This window comes from Lytechinus variegatus, chromosome 11, assembly GCF_018143015.1.
Source record: "Lytechinus variegatus isolate NC3 chromosome 11, Lvar_3.0, whole genome shotgun sequence".
NCBI lineage: Eukaryota > Metazoa > Echinodermata > Echinoidea > Temnopleuroida > Toxopneustidae > Lytechinus > Lytechinus variegatus.
The window spans coordinates 36,057,376-36,081,819 of NC_054750.1; the positions used below are offsets into that span (position 1 = coordinate 36,057,376).

At 37.0% G+C, this 24,444-nt stretch overlaps 1 protein-coding gene across 3 annotated transcripts in view; it reads left to right on the forward strand.

Moving 5' to 3' along the window:
* The window catches only part of LOC121424288 (protein KRI1 homolog), a 143,319-nt gene that overhangs the window by 15,719 nt on the left and 103,156 nt on the right, over positions 1 to 24,444 (forward strand). For 2 of the 3 annotated variants that reach the window (XM_041619916.1, XM_041619917.1), the window contains exons 2-4: positions 14,286 to 14,359; positions 16,524 to 16,629; positions 22,858 to 23,077. In XM_041619916.1, the coding sequence (XP_041475850.1) occupies positions 14,286 to 14,359; positions 16,524 to 16,629; positions 22,858 to 23,077 (400 nt within the window). Of the gene's footprint in view, positions 1 to 6,774; positions 6,809 to 14,285; positions 14,360 to 16,523; positions 16,630 to 22,857; positions 23,078 to 24,444 lie in introns of those variants that run through there. The other variant, XM_041619918.1, reaches the window with a different exon arrangement.

Sequence of the window (24,444 nt, forward strand, 5' to 3'; positions counted from 1 at the left end):
TTTATAATAATTATTATTGATGACCTAATGTATCAGTATTACTGTCTCAGTAATTAGTACAATTATAATTACTTTCATTATAATTGTTGTCATTATAATTATTTTGTAATAATTATTATTATTGTAATAATAGTTATTAAGGCCTTTAATTATAATTACTGTAATTATGATTATTTCTACAATTATATTTATTTTAATTATAAGCAGTCCTTCACCTTTATAATTTCGTGGAGCTCAATAAATCGCTCTCCTTATTTTTGTGAGGAGCTCAATTGAGCTCCTCAGAATCGCTCTCCGTGAGGAGCTCAAATCAATTCATTACAATACATGAATGATAAATTGTAGATTTTTCTTAACATTATGCAATAGCTGAGTTAGCTATTAATTAATCTGTGGTGAAACTAGGCCTGGGTCACGTCAATACGTTTACAAGATGTCGTATGCGCTCCTGCTAAAAAAAAAAGAAAACAAAAATTGAAAACAAAAATTGCTAAAATTAACATTTTACATCTTTAAATCCATGAAATGGCCTTCTTTTTTCCATAATTCCTTGAAATTACTTTGATTTAGTTGAGAACTATCAGAAAAATGAAGAATATTCACCACTTTCCCGACTCTGATTTGAACTTACGTCGGTAAATATTGTAGTCCCACATGTAGTCTTCCATGGTGTTGCCATGAAAATCAACATATGGGACTGCAATATTTACCGAGATGAAATGAAAATCAGAGTCGGGAAAGAGATGAATATTCTTCATTTTTCTGAAAGATTTCAACTAAATCAAAGTAATTTAAAGGAATTATGGAAAAAAGAAGGCCATTTCATGGATTTAAAGATGTGAAATTTTAGCAATTTTTTTTTTTGCCTTTTCTCATTTTTTTTTACTTTTATTTATTTTTTTTCCTTTTCTCATTTTGCCTCCGACGAAGATTCTGCTAGGATCGAAAGCTTAGGCCCCTTTTGACTCTCTAATTTACTCCATTGGCTCTTTTTTTAGATAAGCAGTTTTCAGCAGCTTCTTTTTGCCTTTTTTTTTGAGAAGCGCGATTTTTTGCTCTCCTTATTATTTTTAAGGAGCGCCGGCGCGATTGTGCTCCTCAAAAATGAAGGTCTGTATAAGTATTATTATTATAATGATTATTATTGATATCATTAATATTATTGTCTCAGTAATTATAACAATTAAAATTACTATCATAATTGTTATCATTATAATCATAATAATTATTATTGTAATAAAATTATTATTATTGTCTCATTATTATTAATGTCTCATCATCACTATTGCCTAATTATTGTCTTCTCTTATTTTTTCATAATATCTTCAAAATAATAATTAACACCATAACAAAGGTCCATAAATGAGATATCAAATTCATGAAACACATCTCATGCATGTAAACCTACCGGTATTTCTACATTAAATTCATGGAAGGAGCTTTCTGTGCCATTCATAAATACGACTTTCATTAACAATACCATATTCTAGACATTCAGACGCATTCCAACAAAGAAATCACTTATCAAACAAAATTCTTGAAGTTTACTTGCAGTTTTGCTCTTAATACATATTTCGCACGAATTCTACAAAATTATTTTCAAAATAATTATTCAAATTTCATAATTAACAGAGCCCAAATCGGAATTTAAAAAAATATACAACTGTTCAAACATACTGTGTCTGAATACTGAGACTAATCTCGAGCCCATCCAGCGGGGATGACGTCATTCACAGCTGTTCGGATAAGCTCAAAACAACCCTGCTCGATTGGCCGAGCCAGATTCACAAACACCTCACAACACTCAAAATTGAAGTTCATTTCCGCTTGCTCTTTACAGACCAAATTCAAATCAACTTTAGCAAAATGTTCTCAAATATTTAATTTCATTACTTACCGACCGGGGGGAGGGGGGGGGGGGGGGGGCACTCGACCAAAAAAGTAGTGGGTATGTGCCGTGGGCGAGACAAAAAACGGGGGCCTGGAGCAGGTTTATTGTAAACAGGAGGGTCCTCGGAACGACAAATGTTTGTGAAAACGGGGGCCTTTGGAACAGGTCGCCTTCGTGTGATTGCATATTCATCCCTATGGAACGGCATACGTGCATGCAGCTAGCCCGGCGGCACGGATGCCGGGTGCGCTAGCACAGATGTGATGGTCGAATAGCGCTCTGCGGCCCCTTTTCACCAAAATTGCGGCTCATTGTAGCAGATCAGTACGGCTGGAACGTCGTAACGGAAAATATGCGAAGCTTTGGAGCGGATTTATTTATGTACCAACAATATTCACATGTTTACAGGGGGGCATTTCATCAATATTTTCGTCCGACAAGTTGTCAGATCTGACAACTTTCCTGGATTCTGATTGGTTGAGAAGCACTGTTACTATAGTAACTGTCGGATAAAATGGGACTTGTCGGATAAAACGTCCGACAAGTCCTTTCATGAAACGCCCCCCTGGTTATAAAACAAATTCCATAACAGTTACACATGTATAAAAATACAATGGTAAAATAGCACAAGTGCTAATCAAGCCTGGCCCCACAAATATTACAAAATGCACATTTAAGAAGGAAAAACAAAACAAAACAAACATCTAAATTACAATATATTCCTTGTAAAGGGTTATCATCAACATTTTTTGAAGGGTTGTGGCCCAGTGGATTAGTCTTCGGACTTTGAAACAGAGGGTCGTGGGTTCGAATCCCAGCCATGGTGTAATTTCCTTCAGCAAGAAACTGATCCACAATTTGCTGCACTCAACCCAGGTGAGGTAAATGGGTACCGGTAGGAAGTAATTCCTTAAAAAGCTGTGTGCGCTATGAACGCCTAGCTTAGCGGGGTAATATTGGAGCGCTTTGAGCACCTAACAAGGTGGTTATGTGCGCAATATAAATACCCTATATTAAGTAATTGTATTAATTATCTACTGTAACAAGGTTCCACATTAACTTTTTTTGGTGGTGGCCCGTGTGGGCCACCAAAACCTTCAAATATTTTTTTTTGGTGGCCCATTAGTAAAGTTTGGTGGCCTGAAAAATATAAAGAAAAACATTAATATAAAATGAATAAAACAAACTGAAATATTCTGCAGTCACTACCACGTACCACTATTCTTTGTACATCTTGTATGAAAATCGTGCTTGCTGTTATTTTACTTTGCTTATTTTGTGGTAATATATAAATTGTTCTATCATTGTAAATATGAAATGATTGAAAGAGAATAAAAGAATTGTATTGGACTTATAATCTCTGTGTAGACACTAGTGCTGTTGTCGATAGGCCTCATATCGACATTGATGTCGACATACAAAGGATTTTCAATGTTTCCGACATGTCGACATGCACGCACTCACATCGACATGCAAACATAAAATAAAAAGGCGTCTAGCCTAAAGTCAGGAGTATAAAGCTTAGCTGAAAAGTTAGAAGCTTTTATCCACAGTAAGTGGCGCGATTAAAAGGTTTATTCAGCTATAAAGCGGCACATTAAATGAAAAAAGAATACCTGCGAGCTGCGCGGCAGCAGAAATACGTCAGTGCCTGAGTGTGGGCCGGCCTGCCCGATCGAGCTGCCCCTCGACGATCGCGCGCTCTAGATCTAGCTAGCGCGTATATAGCGAGAGTAGCGTAGTAGCATTCACCGTACCCATCCATATGTACCCATCGCTATTCACCGTGCTTGATAATACGTTGCTCCTCAATGCATTATTTTCACATAAACATTTTTGTCAAAGTTGTGACCGCCGCGATTGAGCGCTTATTTCAAATCACGAAGTCACAGAAAACTTCCCTTCCTTTGTTTGGAGATCTTTGCACGGATCGCCGCGGAAGTGATACTGAAATTATCGGTCGATTTTCATTATTTTTTACTGTCAATTTGAGGAGCTTGCGTTTGCAGCACATGTCTACCAGCGTACAATACGCAATGATCACTATTGTAATTGGTGATTCTCAAATTGGCTCGGAGTGTTATTGCGCAATGCTTTCGAGACCGGATCGTGGTACAAAACTTGATTCTCCGGAAAAAGATGTGGATTAAATCGGTGATTTTGAAAGTTAATTCACTCTAGCTTAGTGAAAATATGTTTTCCCGAGCTGAGCCTGTATTATATAGATCTAGATCTAGTGTGGGGATATCACTCGTGTCAAGGTGAATACATTTGATTGAGAGTGTTATGTTCCACGATCGAATGATTTTTTTTGTTAGGGAACCTAGGCTAAATTACGATCCCTTTTTCATGTCGACATTGTCGATGTCGGGATTGATTTTTAAAGCGACATGTCGACATGGATTTTTGTTCCCTACAACAGCACTAGTAGACACACACTTAAAATGATAAAGTATATAAATAGTGCATATAGCAAACTCAGATAGATTTACAAAAAATTGATTTTTCCTTTCTTCCTTTTTGATCGTAAAACCTAGATTATGCAGGCCCCAAATCCATTTTATTTTCTCATTTCCAGCATATTATAGCAGGAGAAAATCACAGAAAAATATGCTGCAGAATAGAACAATGTGTAAAAGGGGGAAATAAATAAGAATAATTTTTAGAATAGTATATTGAAAAAAAGAAAACAAAGATTGTAAAAATGAATAAGTGAAATAAAACAAAAGAAAAAATGAAGAAAGAAAAAACAAAGAACAGGAAAAAAAATTGAGAAAAAAAAAGAAAATGTAAAAAAAATGAATAAAGACAAAATTATCAAAAAATGGGGAAAATTATTATTTTTATTCAGTAGAAACGTGTTCTTTAATCAGGCATATTCAATAGGAAGGGGTATAAATGGTTTAATCACTGTAAAAAAATGAAAGAAAAAAATAAGAAAATGGCAAAAGTTATCTGGAAAAAACAGTGAGAAAATTCCTTCCCTATATTTGACAAAATGATGGAAAAAATTCACATTTCATATCAATGAAATGCCTTCCCAAAGTATTTACTTCCTCAAGAGTGGTTTAAGAAGTCATTTGTAAACAAGAAAGAAAGAGCGGCCTATTTATTTTTGGCTCAAAGAGACACAGCTTCGAAATAAAGCAAATATCAACATACAAATGCACATATGGGACTGTGATGTACTCACCTATGTGTTTAATGTGTATTAAATGCATTTGGAAATCAGTCTTTTTGAGTCAAAAGAGAGGTCATAATTCCTCCTTTTAATGCTTGCAATTAATCAGGTTTCAGTAATATGGACTGTAGAAGGGCATTTCATTGGTGTAAAATGTGACTTTGACGTAGATTTCCAAAGTTCTGGGGAAGATTTCTTAGCAGTAGCATTTCGTATCCCAGCTCCCTGGGTCTGAATAGTCTGCTCGCGCACAGCTAGCTGCATTGGTTTCATGCATGCAAAGCTCAGCCAGACAGCCGGCGCGGCCGGCTGAATAATAGTTACTGTATGCTAGCGGTAGGCCTACATACTGTCATGACTATGCAATCTTTGTGTGTGTATTTGTGTGTAGATTAACAAAAAAGGCGCATGACAAATTGGCTTGCAATTTTAACTGTAGAAGGTTGATAAATGCATGCAAATTCGGGAGAAAAATTGCGCTACTTTGAAAATTATTGGTTGCCCGATTCGGGCCACCAAAACTTAACATTTTTTCAATAATGGTTGCCCGAGATGAATTTTTGGTGGCCCCGGGCCACCGGGCTACCGCTAATGTCTAGCCTTGACTATGGTAGAGAGTTCCATGTGGTGTCTTATGGATCTCTGTGCAATGAGCATTGAGCAATTTGGGGTTGATTTTAAAAGTGAAAATTTGAAGAGTTCCGTGTAGGGTATGAATGTGTTCATTGTATGAAAATTGTGGAATGAAGATGGAAGCATACAGTTGAACATCAGCAGTAAACTTTGAAGTGAATTTATGTCAAATACTGTTAAGAGTCTTTAGTTTATGGAATATAATGGTTTTGTGTGTGCTCAAAATACTGTGAATCAGTTCACATTTTGGGTCAATTGACATCATGGTAATGGTATTGGTTTATTTAAAAAGTTCAATAGCAGCCAAAGGCTGAATTGCAGAATCTTTTACAAATAATGATATAAACATGATAATAAGTCACATAATTACACAATTATTAAATAAATCAAAATAATATTTTATCATATTAGTGTTTTCTTCTGAATATTTATTCATTAGCAGCACTGCTGCTATATCGAATTGCGCAAAGCAGGTGAGACTGCAAGAGGCATTCCACTTGCTAAAATTTATTTTACCAGCTGTAGAACTATATGTCTTGATAACAGTAACCCCCCTCCTCAATATGTATCTCAGACGTCTCTCCCATTCGTTTAATTTTCCAAGTTTGTGTTTCTAACTCTCTCACTTTGTATTCATTTCCTCTCTTATATACAATGCCTCTAATTACCTGCCTACATGTATTTCAATAGGCTCAAATAAGAGCTCATTATAACAAAAATGAATACTTCTTGTAATTGAACTAAAATTTGATTTTGTTAACTTCATTATTTTGATTGAAGTTATTATAATTTCTTTTTTGTTTTGCTCACATTTCTGGCAAACCTGCCCCCTCTTTCAATATTTGTGCCAGACCCTCCCCCGAATACTTATTTCAAAGTCACCCTCTGCATATTTATTGTCTCGCCCACCAGAGGTGAAGGCGAGACTTAGGGATCAAAATGTCGTCTGGTGTCCATCGTCCGTCCTTCGTCCGTCCTACGTCCGTCCGTCACAAACCTGTAATGACACATAACTCCCAATCCGTAAGTCGCTTTTCAACCATACTTGGATGGTAGATGGACTTGGGGAACCTGCATGTTATGCTGCAGTCTGATGTCACATGGTAAGGTCAAAAGTCATTTTCAGGTCAATGTTAAAGTTTACATGCAAGACTCTTATGACACCTAACTCCACAATCGTATTCGCTTTTCAACCAAACTTGGATGGTAGATGGACTTGGGGGACCTGCATGTTATGCGGCAGTCGGAGGTCACATGGTAAGGTCAAAGGTCATTTTCAGGTCAACGTTAAAGTTTACATACAAGACTCTTATGACACCTAACTCTGCAACCGTATGTCGCTTTTCAACCAAACTTGGATGGTAGATGGACTTGGGGGACCTGCATGTTATGCGGCAGTCGGAGGTCACATGGTAAGGTCAAAGGTCATTTTCAGGTCAACGTTAAAGTTTACATGCAAGACTCGTATGACACCTAACTCTGCAACCGTAAGTCACTTTTCAACCAAACTTGCAGAGATGCCTCCCGATTAAATCGGGAGGCTCCCGAAAATTCATCCCAACTCCCGCCCTTACGATTACCATCCTTATCCTCCCGAAATTACGATTTTTTGCATTGATCAAATTGGATTGGAAGTACATGTATCGTCTGCTAATTTTAGCATGTATTAACTCCATTACGTTCGCTGCTACTAAATTCTGTGTGAAAGGCAGACAAATAAGGAGCAGCGAAAAGCTGGTGCATGTGATATGCCCAACGGGAATCCACTGTGCACCAGGCCGGTAGGCCCGGCTAGCTTCGTGAGCCGTTTACGCTTGCGGCCGCTGGATTTGTCGAGTCGTGCGGTGGAATATCGGTGTGTGATTTCTGCATGTTGATGAGTTGATATTGACACGAAATGGCGGAAAATCATCAAAAGAAGTCCAAGAAATGGTCTCAGAAGTATAAGACTGAATACAGTCTCTAGTATCCGTGTATTTGGAAGCCGGAAAGAGGAATTTACCAAGCATTTTGCACAATTGCAGCGTGGACATTTCAGTTAAGCACGGAGGTCTTTGGGAGCATACGGACATTACGAAGACAAGATTTTTTATACAGGTAGACCTTACCGCGCTGAGCTTTTCTTTACTGGATTTATACTCAATTATAGTGGAACATAACCTGTCTATAGCTGATAGTTCCTCCTTATTACTATTGTTGAACAGGTACTTTTCTTCTATTGTCCCCTCATTTTTTTTACATGTAAAAATGCATATTTGATATTTTTTTATGTTAAAAAAGTGGGAACAATGTTTTTTAAAAACATGTGAAATGCTCCAAAATAAGGGTCAGATTGCACCAGAGAGCATCTAGAAACCCAGAGCTTCCAGGGCCCTAAGGCGGACCTGGACCCCGGCCGCAAGGGTCGAGCGCTCCGCGCTCGAGATGTGCGCTATGCGCACATAATTTGGTGTCGGTTTGCAAATCCTCCCTAATTCTGATTTCCAAAAGTTGGCATCTCTGAACTTGGATAGTAGATGGACTTGGGGACCTGCATGTTATGCTGCAGTTGGAGGTCACATGGTTAGGTCAAAGGTCATTTTGAGGTCAACGTTAAAGTTTACATGCAATACTCTCTTATGACACCTAACTCCGCAACCGTAAATTACTTTTCAACAAAACTTGGATGGTAGATGTACTTACGCGACCTGCACTTTATGCTGCAGTCAGAGGTCACATGGTAAGGTCAAAGGTCATTTTCATGTCAACATTAAAGTTTAAGTGCAAGGCTCTAATGACAAGTGTCATTCCATCCCAGTCATTTCACAATGAAGTTTCGATATAATTCTCTTGCATGCCCTCGCAAATCACGATATTTCTGGTTATTTTCAGTGGGCGAGACACAAAATTGCTTTTGCCTTGTTTTATTAAATCTCATCCCCTCAGACCCCCTATTTTTGAAATTATTTGTGTTTTGTTTTCTCTTCGCTTTAATTCATATTTCTTTCTCAGACCCCCCCCCCATTTGCTCTATATGCCAGTCACAATTTCACAAAATAAAGACCTCTTTCTCCTCTCTACATTGGTCAGTTTGTCCGGTGAGATAAATTGTATGGATGATGTTAAAATTTCATCTATGTACATGTAACTGGGAATGTGAAATTGAGCAATATTAAAAATTGTCTTCCATTTCGTATTTTACAATCAACCATCATGGCATTTTCATTGTTATGCTTGTAATACCCCTTTCATAAACCCAATTACTATGAATTAGGCGGCCAATAGCTGCATAATTTGGTCGTAAAATTGGAGGAGGACAAGAGTTATCCGCATTACTCTGATGCTGCTATTATCCGCAAAATAGCGGCATCGGGATAAGATTTTTAGTTTATGAACGCATTTCCAAATAATGCGGATAATTGCCATGGTGCGGTCACAAGGTCACCCTTTTCCAACACAACCGCATCGGAGGGGGCGTGTCCAGTTGTCATGGCGATTATCCGCCTTTTTCAGGACGGGCGCTCGTAAAAATAATGCGGCTTATTTTCGGAGTTTGTGAACGCAATTTTTATTGAATTATCCGCATTACTCTTAGGCGGCTAATTGGAGTATAGGTTTATGAAAAGGGTATAAGATTTAATATTCAAATCAACTTGTTGTTGGGATGGACTTGATATTGAAGAGTGACATGTGATATACCCAGTTGTTGTGTGTCGAGACGATCAATTTTAAAAAGTCATTTGGAATAATTAAAGCAAATTTTCATCAATTTTTAGTACAAAATGTTCAGCAATATCATAGAACAAAATAGAAGGTGATTTCCACTATTGAATTGACATTTTTGTCTCGCCTGCATAGCAGAGCGAGACTTTAGATGTAGGCGCCGCTTTCCGACGGCAACGGCAGCGTCATCAACATTGAAAAGATTTTGAAATGTTGTCATTGCTTAGAAAGTATTTGGACCCAGTTCATGAAACTTGGACATAAGGGTGAAAGTGTATCACCAAAGATCCTGCCTCAGGAGTTCTTGGTCAAATGACCAAAGTCAAAGGTCACTTAGTGTCAACAAACTTTGATCATGTTGGGGATATTTGTGGGATAGTCATCATTACTTTGACATTTTATAAATCTAGTTCATGAAACTTTGACTTAAAGTATACACACAAAGAAAATTCACGAAAGTGATGATTATAGACAAATTATATATGAATGGAAAGGTCTTGTCTTTTCATACACAAATATGTCACTAAAAAGTCTTACAGATGTCGTGGAAATGCAAGAAATGAAATTAATAGAGACCCTTCTCAGCCCCCCAGCCGCCCCCAAGCAGAGGATCACACGATCGAAAACTGTCGAGAATAATGACGTCACATGATGATCGACTCTCACATCATCTCTCTCTGTGCAATACACTGATGATACATGTACACCTTCCCGGTCTCTATTTTTCTTCGAATTTACCGTTTTCTTCATGTTTTGTGATATCCGATTTCTGTTTTCGACAACTTCAGACTATAAGGGAACCAGAGCTGTTACTTTGTCCGTTTTTTATTGAATTATGAACTGGAATTTGCCGATTTTGTCCACTCGACAGTCTTCGTTGTGTTGCTCTGAATATTGAAAAACTCCAAGCTGTAAGGTCCCATTCACTTGCTGCCGATGCATGTTGCAGGTTACGCTGTTTGATCCAGTCAAACTCAAGAGTCAAGCCAAGGTAAGCATGTTTGGAAATAGTCTGTACTTGTTTTGATGATGCATTTAGGTCAGATGACAGATACAGATCTGATACAATTTTAGAATCATGCATTTTGGCATAACTACCGGTACTATTAAAATTAAAAAGTTTTTAGGCCTATTTTAGAAATAATGTTTTTTGCACAATTCCAGCACAGCAGATTTTTCTTCAGATTTCTAAATAAACTGGTCAGGACTCAGGCGATTAAATTATTTAGGAGCACTGGCATGGACCATGGCTGAAAATCTGCTATTTCAGAGGAATGTTTGGCATTATCGTAGTTTTTGTCACCAGTCCATTCACTGCCGTTTATTTCGTCAACGGCGGTGATCCACTCCCATTGACTTTGCACACAACGAGCACACAAATACCAAATTTCACGATAAGGCCAAATGTTTAAGTTTTTATTATACACAGGTCTAGTACCCAATGTGTTTATGCCCAGGAGGGCCCTGCATCGTATACATGTACATTCAGATACACAGAATTATATCACCATAATGCCAATGTCATGAAGCAAGACAAATTTTCAACAGTGGTTACCCTGATCATGCTGATTCCTGGCCAAAACTAGAGTCTGGTGTTTCTTTCTGATGAGAGTGCTGCTACATATGTATGCGTAATGCCTTCAACAATGAAGATAAATGCACTCTTTGTAATGACACAGAGCACCGTACCTCAAGTGATGTTCGCATAGTCTCCACTTCACTACCGCTAGTACACTATGCTACACACCTACCCGGGTAGGTGTGGCGTACATGTATGGTAGTGTAGCGGTAGTGAAGCAGAGTGGGGCCTACACAAACATCACTTGAGGTAGAGCACCAGTGTTCTGAGTGGAACTTCAGGTGTCTAAACCTACTATTATTTGTTGTTGACCGGGAATTACATGCCACCGCACGTCATCAATCATCAAGATAATGAAATTCATACTTTGATTTGATTATTTAAATTATTTCTTTTTTTATCTCTCACTCTTCTACACACAGATCTGCACACTTGCTGACTCTGGTGACTTCTGGTCTCTGCTCGCTACTTCAATCTGGGAGATTCCATCATGTCCTCTTACTATGATTACTACTATGAGCTACGGTTTACAAGTTTTGGACTGATAATGATACAACAGAAAATTTATCTTTATCGATCTTGGAAACAATTTTGAGCACAGTTTTGGAGAGAACTAAAAAATTTGACTTGGACAGGAAGTCAGGAATACAGCTTGTCGAAAATAAGAACACACAACTTAAAACGAAAGAACAATTTTAATGTTACTAGGGCATTTTGTGAGAAATTTTCTGATCAATCACACGTCCCAAATCAAGGGTAAGTCCTTTGATTAAAGACAAACGGGTAGTTGAATTGCCATTGCAACTCGACCTTATTAGGCTTGAATTTGAATTTAAGACTCATGCTTGATTTGCAATGGAACATAAGTTTCTTGCAGTGCCCAATAATTATGTTTTGTTATCAGATATCTAATGTGCTGATTTTTCTTGAAAGGTATAATATATTTGTCCTTTTAAACAGTATTTGAATATGGGTACACCTTTTGTTTTCCACAATATTTATTGCATGTACATGTATGAACAGAAGTGAAATATTTATTGTGAAGCACTGTGAATGTTGTGTGCTGTTGTGTGATGGTTCATCATTTTGTTTTGTTATAAGACTGTAAGCCTGATGGGTGTGAGGAAGTGGCCTGGATGAAAGAAAAGTGAACATGTGCCCAATTACAGATTTGCATATTCTAAGACAATTTTGTTTCTGGATAGATATTGCTATGCATTCCCTACATTAAGAAAAAAAGGAGAAGTCCACACAATCAAAAATTCATTTGAATTTAAAGAAAAATAAGATATTGCAGGAAATTTCATAAAAACTTTGATTCAAATTTATATAATTACTATTTTAACATTGAGAAATTTTGCCTAATTTATAAAACGATGATATGCTCATCTGTGTCGATGTGCAAATTACACTAACCGATTATGTCACACGCACTAAGTTCTTTTGTATTTTGTTGTTTGATATATTTACATGACATGTAGATTAAATATTTAATTTTCTAATTATTTTCTTAAAATTTTTCGGAGGGATTTTAATTCCTCCAAAAAACATATAGAGTTACAGTTCCGTAAATGTAACCTATTGTGATCGGATGAAGAGTTTCCTATCCTCAAATCTGCAAAGAATTAAAAAACAAAATGCCACAAAAAATTAGAAACGAATGTGATGTGAGTGACAACACTAATTTGCATATCATTGCTTTGTGTATATGACTGTTTTGAGTAAAAACAACAAGGGAAATTACTCTATTCAAATAATTTTTAGTGGATGTGGACTTGACTTTTAACTCATCCTCTACCCCTCCCATCCCAAATAAGAGTAGAATCTAATCAAGAACTTGAAAATCAAAAGCAGCAATTAAGAAGAAAGATTTGATAAATACAGGTTTGAATAGGATTTCACAAGAAAAAAAAAAGAATAAAAGCTGGGTCGGGACGGGAAAAAAAATACTTGAGTGAATACGAGTTTTGAACACGTTTGGCCACAGACCATTTCCTTTTGAGAGGGTAGCTTTTAAGATATATGAAACAAAGTCCGCTCGCCACTGTGGGCTAATCATGTTTCGGCAATCAACTGCAATTTCAATCATTACGCGATGGATATTGCCGTATTATTTTGTGGTTCCTGACTTTGCTACGTAATGAAATTTCATAATTTTTTTTCAGTCGTGAAGAAGAATGTCTATGCTTTATATTGATTATAATATTAATTTGTCGCAAGTGTGATTTCTAAGTGAAAATATGCTTTGTTTATTCATATATATTTCTTGAAAAAAAAATTATTTATTCTAAGCTAAATATCGGTTACCAAAATATGTTAAATGTGCACTTTATTTCACTGTTCAGTAAATTCAAACTTTTATCTATATAACAAGACCAATCTTGTGAGGAATAAACAATTCTAAGAGCAAAAAACTCTGATTGGAAAGGTCGTCTTCAATGGGCTGCTGTCAGCTCAGCTGCTCACTGCTCATTGTGTGACGTCACTCAGCTGGAGCTCGCAAGAGGACCGATGGAAGGCAGAAATATGGCTTGAAAATAAATCATTTTTTGAGAGCTGATTTCTGCAAACTCTAATCATTATTTTGAAAAGTGAAGTTATATATCTGATTAGTAATACTCCCCCTTTACAATGATGACCACAAACAGGCATTATAAAATACTTTTGATTCTTCGGGTGTCTACTTTAAGTGCAATTAAGTATCCCTAAACATCCTGTGCAAGTTTCAGGTCACATGATCAAGGTCAAAGTTAATTAGCATCAACAAACTGAGAATGTTGGGGGTATTAGTTGAATTGTCATAGCTTTTAAAGTTTATAGATCTCGTTCATGAACCTTGATCATATGAGCAACCATGTATCCCTTAATATCCTGTGCGTGTTTCAGGTGACATGATCAAGATCAAAGGACATTTCAGGTCATAACCTTTGGGTTTGTTGGGGGTATTTGTTGAATTGTGACCAGAACTTAAAAAGTTAATGGATCTACACATGTAGATCATAAAACATAAATATAAGGTTAATCAAGTATGAAAGATTGTTTTGCACACGTCTTAGGTCACAGAATCATAGTCAAAGGTCATGTTGGGTCAATGTAAATAGTATTTTATTATCATATGAGTGTTTTCTTTTGCAAATAATTATTCAATAGCTGTTTTCAAAGTCAATATTTGCGTAATGCAGGGGAGAGAGCCAGAGGCATTCCACTTGTTAGTGTAATCTAACAATTTTAAAGTGACACCCGACCCACCCCCCATCATAATTGTTAATAATATGAATGTTGCTTGACTTCTATTTCAGACAAAGACAAATATGGTGATTATGACGAAGGAGATGAATCCAGCTCTTCAGAGACTGAAGATGAAGATGCAGAGGTATGTTTAAAGATAAATGAAGTCTAATTGGTGATCACTGGGGTGTTAACCCTTATTAAATAGAGAGGGGGGTCAATTTGACCCACCCTTTAACAAATTTTGCTGCTACGCTGCCGCGCAAATTTATTTGACTGCGCCGCTCGCCGACTTTTTAATTTCAAGTCTTGTGCTTCTTTTTAGTCCAAATTTGCGATGCTCGGGTATGCGTTTCTCGAAATTACATGTACACAATATTTTGTAAAAAGAGCATATTGGTCCCTGAATTGCTAATAAACGTGATTACGTGTACAAAGTCAATGCAAAATGTGTTTTTCAACCAAAAATCAGAAATATGTGATTATTTTTACTTTTGTTGGTTTAGATGGATTTATTTATGTTTTTGATGATCGCAAAATGGTCCCTGACAAAGTTCATCCAAAAAAAAAATAATAGAAACAAAGGTTTGAAAAAGAAAGAAATACATAATTAAAAAAACAATAAGATACATGTACGTAGGAAATTTATTATTTTCAGAATTTTTTTTGTAGGTTTTTGTTAGAAATGTAAAATTTTACATGTTCACTCAAAGTTAGCATTCCCCTAGCTTTTTAAATAATAATAGAATAAAAATAATAATAAAAACATTTGAGCAATTACATGTATATAAGCAAGTATATGATGGTCTAAAATAGCCCAGTTGATTTAAGATAGGGTTAAAACCTTGCATTGCAAAATATTAATAGAGGTTGGTTAAATAGACACCAGAATCAGCTCAATACGACTTTGTCCATTATCAAGAGATGATGAGTTAGTGTACAAATGATGCATGGGTTAGAGTGGGTCAGTAGGAACTGTGTGCACAAGGTAACTTTGGCATGGTTTAACCCACGAGGCGCAGCCGAGTGGGTTTAGACCATAATGCCAAAGTTACCGTGTGCACACAGTTCCACTGACCCACGAAAGAAACCCATGCATCATCTGTTTTATAGAATGGAATTTTTTAAACAATAAATCACAAAAATTAATGATTTACCGGATGCATGATTATTTTTGACCGGATGCATGAAAATTCCAAAATGTAATGCAGACACTTTGATAACCCTGGACAACATAAATATGGGTTTAACTGGATAATATGTTGCCACAAAGTCATTATTATCCCCAAAATGCCAGATACAGCTTTGCATTGACTAGATCTTGAGGCAGCCTCCGACCTCCAATAGCTGTTTGTGTATGCCCGGGACGCGCCGGGGGCCAGCGCCTGCCTGGGCCTGCAATGGAGATTTGGCTGTGCACAGCAAGGGCAGTAGATTAAACGTTGGATCGTATGTCTGTAGTCACTTCTCAATAACGAGTATGTGGGCAGTTTTAATCCCTATGACAATTACGGTACCGTATTTGTACTTACAGATCACTTTGCATCCTTTATTTGATTCGTTCTGCCTTGATCGAAAATTCTAAATTTTGACGTAAACAAGCGTAACAGTACATGCGCGATGACATCACAATGACCTTTTCGGGCGATAGCTTGTTTACAGTGGATTTCGTTTTGATTATCGGGATATCGTTCATTCAGCCCAATAAAAATTCTTGCACAGCTCTCAACCAATCAGATTGCAGGGATTTTCTCATCTATTCTATAATATTTTTAGGCCATGCCCCCTCAAAACTGCTTTTTTTTGTCTCGCCCACCAGAGGTCCTTCGGTTACAAACCTAATGACACATAACTCCACAACCATAACTCGCTTTTCAACCAAGCTTGGATGGTAGATGGACTTGGTGGACCTTCATGTTATGCTGCAGATGGAGGTCACATGGTTAGGTCAAAGGTCATTTTCAGGTCAACGTTAAGTTTTTATACAAGAGTCTCGTATGACACCTAACTTTGAAATCATGTCGCCATCAGAAGAATGTAACATTTCAAAATTAGGCAAAAATACTACAGTTTCAAGTACTTCATCAGTTTTTAACCAATAGTTAAATGTACGTGTAGCTCGCACACTGGTCTTGGGGTAAAAATTGGCAAGACACATTTTCCCCATGTGTCGGAAACTGTTGCCATGGTAACGGATGGCATACAGCGGGGTATTGATCAACTTCAGTTATAGTTCTAAGATTCAACTTTGTTTTCAATATCTGCATACTTTTTTCTTTACCTGCATATGTGTTTTGTTTTTATTACAGGGTCTCACCCCGCAGATTGAGAAAGATTTCTTCAAGACTCTATCCATCATTAAGAGTAGAGACCCCAAGATGTACACAAAGGACATCAAGTTTTATCACAGTGAAGGTTATTTTGATTTGCCTATATTCATTTAGATTAGTTACATGTATCATGAAAAGACCTGTACCGGCCACACAGAAACAGTGGTAAGCGCTGACAATTCGCTTTACAGAGGCCCTGTTACAAACAGTAATGCCTCCAATATGTCTCGGCTGTTCGTTATTTCACAAGAATACATTATTTACATCTTGGATCAACGTTTGACATCAGATTCCGAAAGATGCTAATGGACCTACTGTTGTGCTAACAACGTTTCTGTGCGGCCGTAACAAGAGATCCCCCCAACATTTTTGTCTCGTCTGCATAGTAGAGTGAGACTATAGTCGCTGCTTTTCTGACGGCTCCAGCAGTGGTGATGGCGTCGTCAACATTGCAATCCTTGACCATGTTGGGGTACTTGTTGAATGCCATCATAACTTTGAACGTTAATGGATCTAGTTCATCAAATATGGACATAAAGGTATTGAGGTATGACTTATCGTCTTGTATGAGTCTTATACCATGGTCACATTTGTTCTACGGCGGCCATACGGCGAGTTGAAAACAGCCGTTTTAACATTTTTTGTCCAACTACATATAGGTGTTTTGAATCAAAATTAATAAAACGGCTGTTTCCGACTCGCCGTACGGCCGCCGTAGAGCAAATGTGACCAAGGTATAAGTTCACATGATCAAGTCAAAGGCCATTTAGGGTTTATGAACCTAGAATTCAAATGAATGGCGTGTTTTGTGTGAAGTTGTTTTTAAAGTCATCACTAGTGATACGTGTAGATCGATTCTCATAATGCTGGTGAGACGTCCAGACGAGTAAAGTGATGAGCTCTTCCCTCAATTTTTTGTCTCACCTGCGAAGCAAAGTGAGACTATAGGCGCCGCTTTTCCGGCGGCGGCGGCGTCAACATCAAATCTTAACCTGAGGTTAAGTTTTTGAAATGACGTCATAACTTAGAAAGTATATGGACCTAGTTAATAAAACTTGGCCATAAGGTTAATCAAGTATTACTGAACATCCTATTAGAGTTTCATGTCACATGACCAAGGTCAAAGGTCATTTAGGGTCGATGAACTTAGACCATGTTGGAGGAATCAACATCGAAATCTTAACCTGAGGTTAAGTTTTTGAAATGTCATCATAACTTAGAAAATATATGGACCTAGTTCATGAAACTTGGACATTAGGTTTATCAAGTATCACTGAACATCCTACATGAGTTTCACGTCACATGACCAAGGTCAAAGGTCATTTAGGGTCAATGAACTTTGGCTGAATTGGGGATATCTGTTGAATTCCCATCATAACTTTGAAAGTTTATGGATCTGATTCATGAAACTTGGACACAATAGTAATCAAGCATCACTGAAAATTTTGTGCAAGTTTCAGGTCTCATGATTACGGTCAAAGGTCATTTAGGGTCAATGAACTTTTGCCGAATCGGGGGTATCTGTTGAATTACCATCATAACTTTGAAAGTTTATTGGTCTAGTTCATTAAACTTGGACATTAGAGTAATCAAGTATCACTGAACATCCTGTGCGCGTTTCAGGTCACATGACCAAGGTCAAAGGTCAATGAACTTTGGCCGAATTGGGTGTATCTGTTGAATTACCATCATAACTTTGAAAGTTAATGGATCTGATTCATGAAACTTGTACATAAGAGTAATCAAGTATCACTGAACATCCTGATCGAGTTTCAGGTCACATGATCAAGGTCAAAGGTCATGTAAGGTCAATGAACTTTGGCCATGTTGGGGTTTTTTGTTGAATAACCATCATATCTCTGTAAGTTTATTGGTCTAGTTCATAAAAAGTGGACATAAGAGTAACCATGTATCACTGAACATCTTGTGCGAGTTAGAGTAGTATTCAAAGTCAGCACTGCTGCTATGTTGAACCGCGTGATGCAGGTGAGACGGCCAGAGGCATTCCACTTGTTTTTTTTAACATTTTCTCAGGTCTTAAATATATTTTGAGACCCACTTTGTAATTATTGGGTACATACATGTAGCTCTAATCACACTAATCAGGAATTTTTCACCGAAATTTGCATTTGTATGCTTATTTTGTGCTATACATGTATCAGATCAAAATGACTTAGGTTTTAGTTTATTTTTTGTGGTAATGTTTGGAACAAAATACCATAAATATGAAAATTAAAACTTGAAAAAAAAAGAAAATGACTGATAACAAAGAAATACATGTACAGTTGTGCTCAGAAGTATTCATACCCCTTGGAAAATCAAAGTTTTTTTGCATTTTTAATAACAATAAGAGTAGAACTGGACTCAGTTACAAATCAGTTGAATACATTTAGGTACAAAAGCATGCCATTTTTATTTTCACCTTATTTGCATATCAAAAGAATAGATAACTTTCCTGGATTTTCTGATGTCTAAAAGTATTCATACCCCTGTCATGAACCATAAGTTAATAATCAATTGAATAGCCTTTATTTGCAATGACTGCCTCCAGACATCTCATATAGTTTGTTATACTAAGTTCTTGCATGTCTCTACAGGGATTTTAGCCCATTCCTCCTTTGCAATCCTCTCCAAGTCCTTCAGGTTGCTAGGCTTCCTTGTATTGACCTTCACCTTTTCAAAGGTTTTCGATTGGGATTAAGTCAGGACTTTCGCTCGGCCACTCCAGTACATTGACTGTATGCTCCTGAAACCAAGTTTAGACCTTCTTGGCAGTGTGCTTTGGATCGTTGTCCTGTTGGAAGATCCAATAGGGGCCAAGTTGAAGTGTTTCAGTAGACTCTTCCTGAAAAACAGCCCCAGAGCATTATGCTCCCTCCACCATGTTTTACTGTGGGCACTGTGTTCTTTGGGTTAAAGGCTTCCCCTTTCTTTCTCCAGATGTAGGGGACATCTCTGTGTGCGAACAGCTCCATCTTCATTTCATCAGACTAAAGAATAGACCTCCAAAAAGTTTCATCCCTTCCCAGATGTCTTCTGGTAAAGTCCAAACGTGATCTTGTGTGGTTGGGTTTTAGGAGTGGAGTCTTCTGTGGCCGTTGTCCAATTCAATCCTGCCTTATTCAAGGTCCTCTGGATGGTTTGCCTTGAGATCTTGGTCCCTTGGCCATTGAGATCTTTCAGCATCTCCTTTGTGGTGATTCTGGTGTTGACAGCGGCAGCTAGAACTAAACATCTCGCTTGCATTGCTGAGACTTTGGGCTTCAATCGGGGTCTTTTAAGGTTCTCCACTTTGTTGAAAGTCTTGAACTTTCTGATGATGCTTTGGACAGTAGCCACATGAATCTCAAAACGCTTGGATATTGCCTTGTAGCCCAAACCATCTTTGTGAGCATTCACTATTCGTGATCTCAGATCGTCAATAAGTTCCTTTCACTTGACCATGATGGAGTTTAAGCCGATTCCGATGAACTGACAAAGATCTTGCCACTGATTCTCAATTTATAGAACCACTGATATTTTTTTAATTGAAAGACTTTGACTTACTCGACAAAATTTTATTTAAAAAATGCAAAATGCCCCCCCATCTTGAATTGAATTAATTTGAAATTAATTTCATCAACATGGCAACTAACATCTGGATTAATGCCAGAAAGGGAAAGATTTCTGAGATCTCAGGAACTTCCTCTTCCTGGATACCATGCAAAATGGCTTAAATTCTTTTGTATTCATGTTTGGCATTATAAGGGTCCAGCTTGAAACCATATGGGGTAGTAGTAAAAATGTTGAATTATCGAAAATAAGGTGTCTTATACTTGAGCAGGACAGGGGTATGAATACTTTTGAACATCAGAAAATTCAGAAAAGTCATCTTCTCTATTGTTATGCAAATGAGATGAAAATTAAATCAGAATGGTTTTGTAGATAATGTCTAGTAGTATTTAACTACTATGCAAGTTATCCTAGTCCAACTTTCATTTTATGAAAAATGCAAAAATCACATATTTTCTTAGGGGTATGAATACTTCTGAGCATAACTGTACATATGATGTACATATGATATAAAAAAAAAACATATCCTTCAGAAAATTTAACTTATTTCACATTATGGCCACTTACACACTCACCTCACAGTGTTACACACACACACAGCATAACGGTCAGGAGGAAAATATAATTCACACCACACATGTCAAATGTGTGCTGTGAATTATATTTTTCCATGACATACATGTATATTACCCTAAGTAACAGACTCTAAACTGCACTCGTAAATTAACCGCACCCTCAACTTTGGACTAATCACACAAAAAAAATCATCACAATCTCTTTCTAAATGATAATCCTTCATTCTCACTTTACATGCATATTTGAGGTACCAAGAAAAGAAAATTAAAGATTCCAAAGTATCAAAAGAGATTAACGGTATACGGATATCTGCTGTTCTTGATCAATTCATTTACAAATGATAGCAAGAAAGAAAGATTCTGACATTATTGGCCACTTACACACTCACCTCACAGTGTTACACCCACACACAGCACTGCCGTTCTTGTACATTGCAAAGTATGATACGGTACCGGTACGTCACATCACGATATCATCAAATTATGATACCGAGTCTTTCCCGGCATGGGAGAGGAAGAAACATTCACATTTCCCGCATCATAACCTCATTACCACTTTCAGGATTTGTCTAGCATTCAAAGTCTTAGCATGCATTTTGGATACAGGAATACTTAGTAGGTTAAAAAAAACAAAGAAATCAGCAATTTTTTTTCAGTTGTTTTTTACAACTTCGTGCCTTCTCTCTTGTGTGGTGGTGTCTTATGAAAAGCAAATAGGAAAGAAAAAATAAGCTGGAGTGTGGGCTGTAATTTCATAACGGGACTTCGGAGGAGGGGAGGATAACACCCCCTTTGGGAGTTTACATATATACGTAAGATCGTATCTCTGTGTGGGGGATCAAATGAATAGCACCAGCTTTAGTCGCACTATAAGCATAACGCAAGCTCTCACGCGACTCGCTCGGTTGTGACAAGATATTACCAAGTACCGTATGCTTGGCGTCTGTTTGAACTTTGCCAGGGAACTTCGCTGCTTTGAATCAATTACTTAAGAATAAAGTCGAAATTATTTTTATGAAGGAAGGTGTGTTTCTTAAACTTTTATGGACAATTCTTGATTAAGATCTTAATAACCCAAGCGACATTGCCCTAGGCAGCTACGCCTGGCCACCCAATGTGTTGTGAACTGGCAGACGTTTACGGTACATGTTCGAAAGGGGTTACGACGGGCTGCTAATTATTGTTTTCTTGAGTCTTTCTCTAGCCTTGCCATCATAACAGACATCAAATATCATGTTAGCTATGTAAAATAAACCAAAACCAATCTCCCTGTGAATAACCTTCATTCAGGGGGAAATGGACTTATTTTTCAGGCCGAGTCTGGCTCAGACCTGTCACTGTGGATAAACCGCACCCCCGACTTTTGCTTCTATCCTGCTGAGAAAAAGGTGCGGTTAATAGACGGTTATTTACGGTATTCTAATTCTGCCCCAAACATTCATAATGTAAAAAAAAGATTTGACACACATTTGTATTAAAAACTGGAATGTTAGATGATTCTTTAAGGACAAGTCCACCCCAGCAAAAAGTTGATTTACATAAAGAGAGAAAAATCCAACAAACAACATTAAAAGTTTTATCAAAATCGGATGTAAAATAAGAAAGTTATGACATTTTAAAGTTTTGCTTAATGTCACAAAACAGTTATATATGCACATCTTGGTTGGTATGCAAATGAGGAGACTGATGATGTCATCCACTCTTTCTTTTGTTTTTTTATTATATGAAATATTTTAATTTTCTCATTATCAAGTGAAACAATCATTAATTCCTCCCTGAACATGTGGAATTAGCATTGTTTAATACTATATGGTTCAGTCAAGTTGGTGCTTATTATCAAATTAGTAAAAAATGAAATATTGTATAATTTATACACATTAAAAAAACAAGAGAAAATGTGAAGGGCATCATCGTCTGCCTCATTTGCATGTCATGAAGTTGTGCATATCACTGTTTTGTGAAAAATAAGCGAAACTTGAAAATGTCATACCTCCATTATTTTACCTCCGATTTTCATGAAATTTTCAGCGCTATATGCTAGTTTGATTTTTCTCTATTAATTCAAATCAACATTTTTCTGGGGTGGACTTGACCTTTAAGTATGAATTACATTATTGTCCTTTTACCAGAAATTTTGAGAGGTTTTAAGGAGCAAACGTTTATTTATAATTCTTCCTCTTAATTAGATTCTGGTTCAGATGATAACCAACAAGAATCATCGCGCAGACCTAAACAAAATAAAGAATCCTCAAGGAAAGATAAACCTATGTACCTAAAGGACTATGAAAGAAAGATTATTGTAGAGAAGGAAGGAATGTTCACTGATGATATACAGGGCAGTGAAGAGGAAATTGAGAGGGCCATGTCTCCAACGTATGCAGAGGAGCAACAACATTTGAAAGAAAGGTGAGTTTAAAGTAGGGATTGTTAACCTACATGTGTTTATTCTGGTAGGCATTCTTGTTGTATCCAGTGTATGCATACATGCCTACTATTCGTACAGAATTTTTCTGATCTTTATTCCGAATTCTGATTTCTTGAACAAAATATTCTGATAGTGGAGGTAAGTCAGAATTGTGCTGAAATAAGTTCAAGTCATATCAATTAATTTGTATACGGGTGTTTGATAGCTTTACATCAGTCGAACTTTGATGCATCAAGTTTTGTCAAGGTGGGAAAATCTGCCATTTTTGTCTCACCTGCGAAGCAGTTTTAGTCTCTCTTTGACTATTGTAAAGCTGTGACTAATTGAAAAAAAATCATTGATTTGAATTATTTCTCTTACAATATACATGAATACTAGTAATTGGCAAAGGGTTTGTTGGCAGTTTTGATAAGGGATTTTTTCTCTTGGATTTTTTAAATAATAATAATAATAATATAGGATATTTATATTGCGCACATATCCGCCTTGTTAGGTGCTCAAGGCGCTCCTATATTACTCGGCTAAGCTAGTCGTTCATAGCGCACACAGCTTCTTAAGGAATTACTTCCCACCGGTACCCATTTACCTCACCTGGGTTGAGTGCAGCACATTGTGGATCAGTTTCTTGCTGAAGGAAATTACGCCATGTCTGGGATTCGAACCTACGACCCTCTGTTTCAAAGTCCGAAGACTAATCCACTGGGCCACAACGCTCCACGCTAAATATTTTTACTTTTCTCTACTCACTGGGAATTCCCTATGGAATATTCTTTCATAGGCCTATGTATGATAGAATTAAGTTCAGATACATGATTCCTCAAATTTATTTTTAATTGTCCATTTTTACTGGATTTTAATTACAAAATATGTGGTTAAAGTGATTGGTTAACATTTGTTTGACTTTTAAAATATCTGAGCTAGAAGGTCACACTTGTCACCTGTGCCTGTGATATGTTACAAAAATGAAGCCCAGAAAAAATTGCGTTCGAAAATAATTATTTAGTGCTTCAAAAATTGAAATATAAAGTGACCGGAAACACCATCTTAATTTCATCCCATACACTTATGTGTACTTTTTAGGCGTCTATAAGATGCCTATTTACAAAATCAGGGTTTGCCTTGTAGTTTTAGCTTTTCATTCTCAATAATGTTTGTTTTCAGGGTTTATTAGTATAGCTGGATGGAAAATAGAGATTTGTTTGTTTGGGTAAAGAAGTTCGTTTGCCTTCTTCCATTAATTACATTCCTTAAAGGTGTTGATTTCGTTTGCTAGTTTTTCTGGGTCAGGCTAGCGATTGGAATGTGGAAGTGAAAGAGGGCAAACTGACTGGGTTGCTAGGCATTCAGG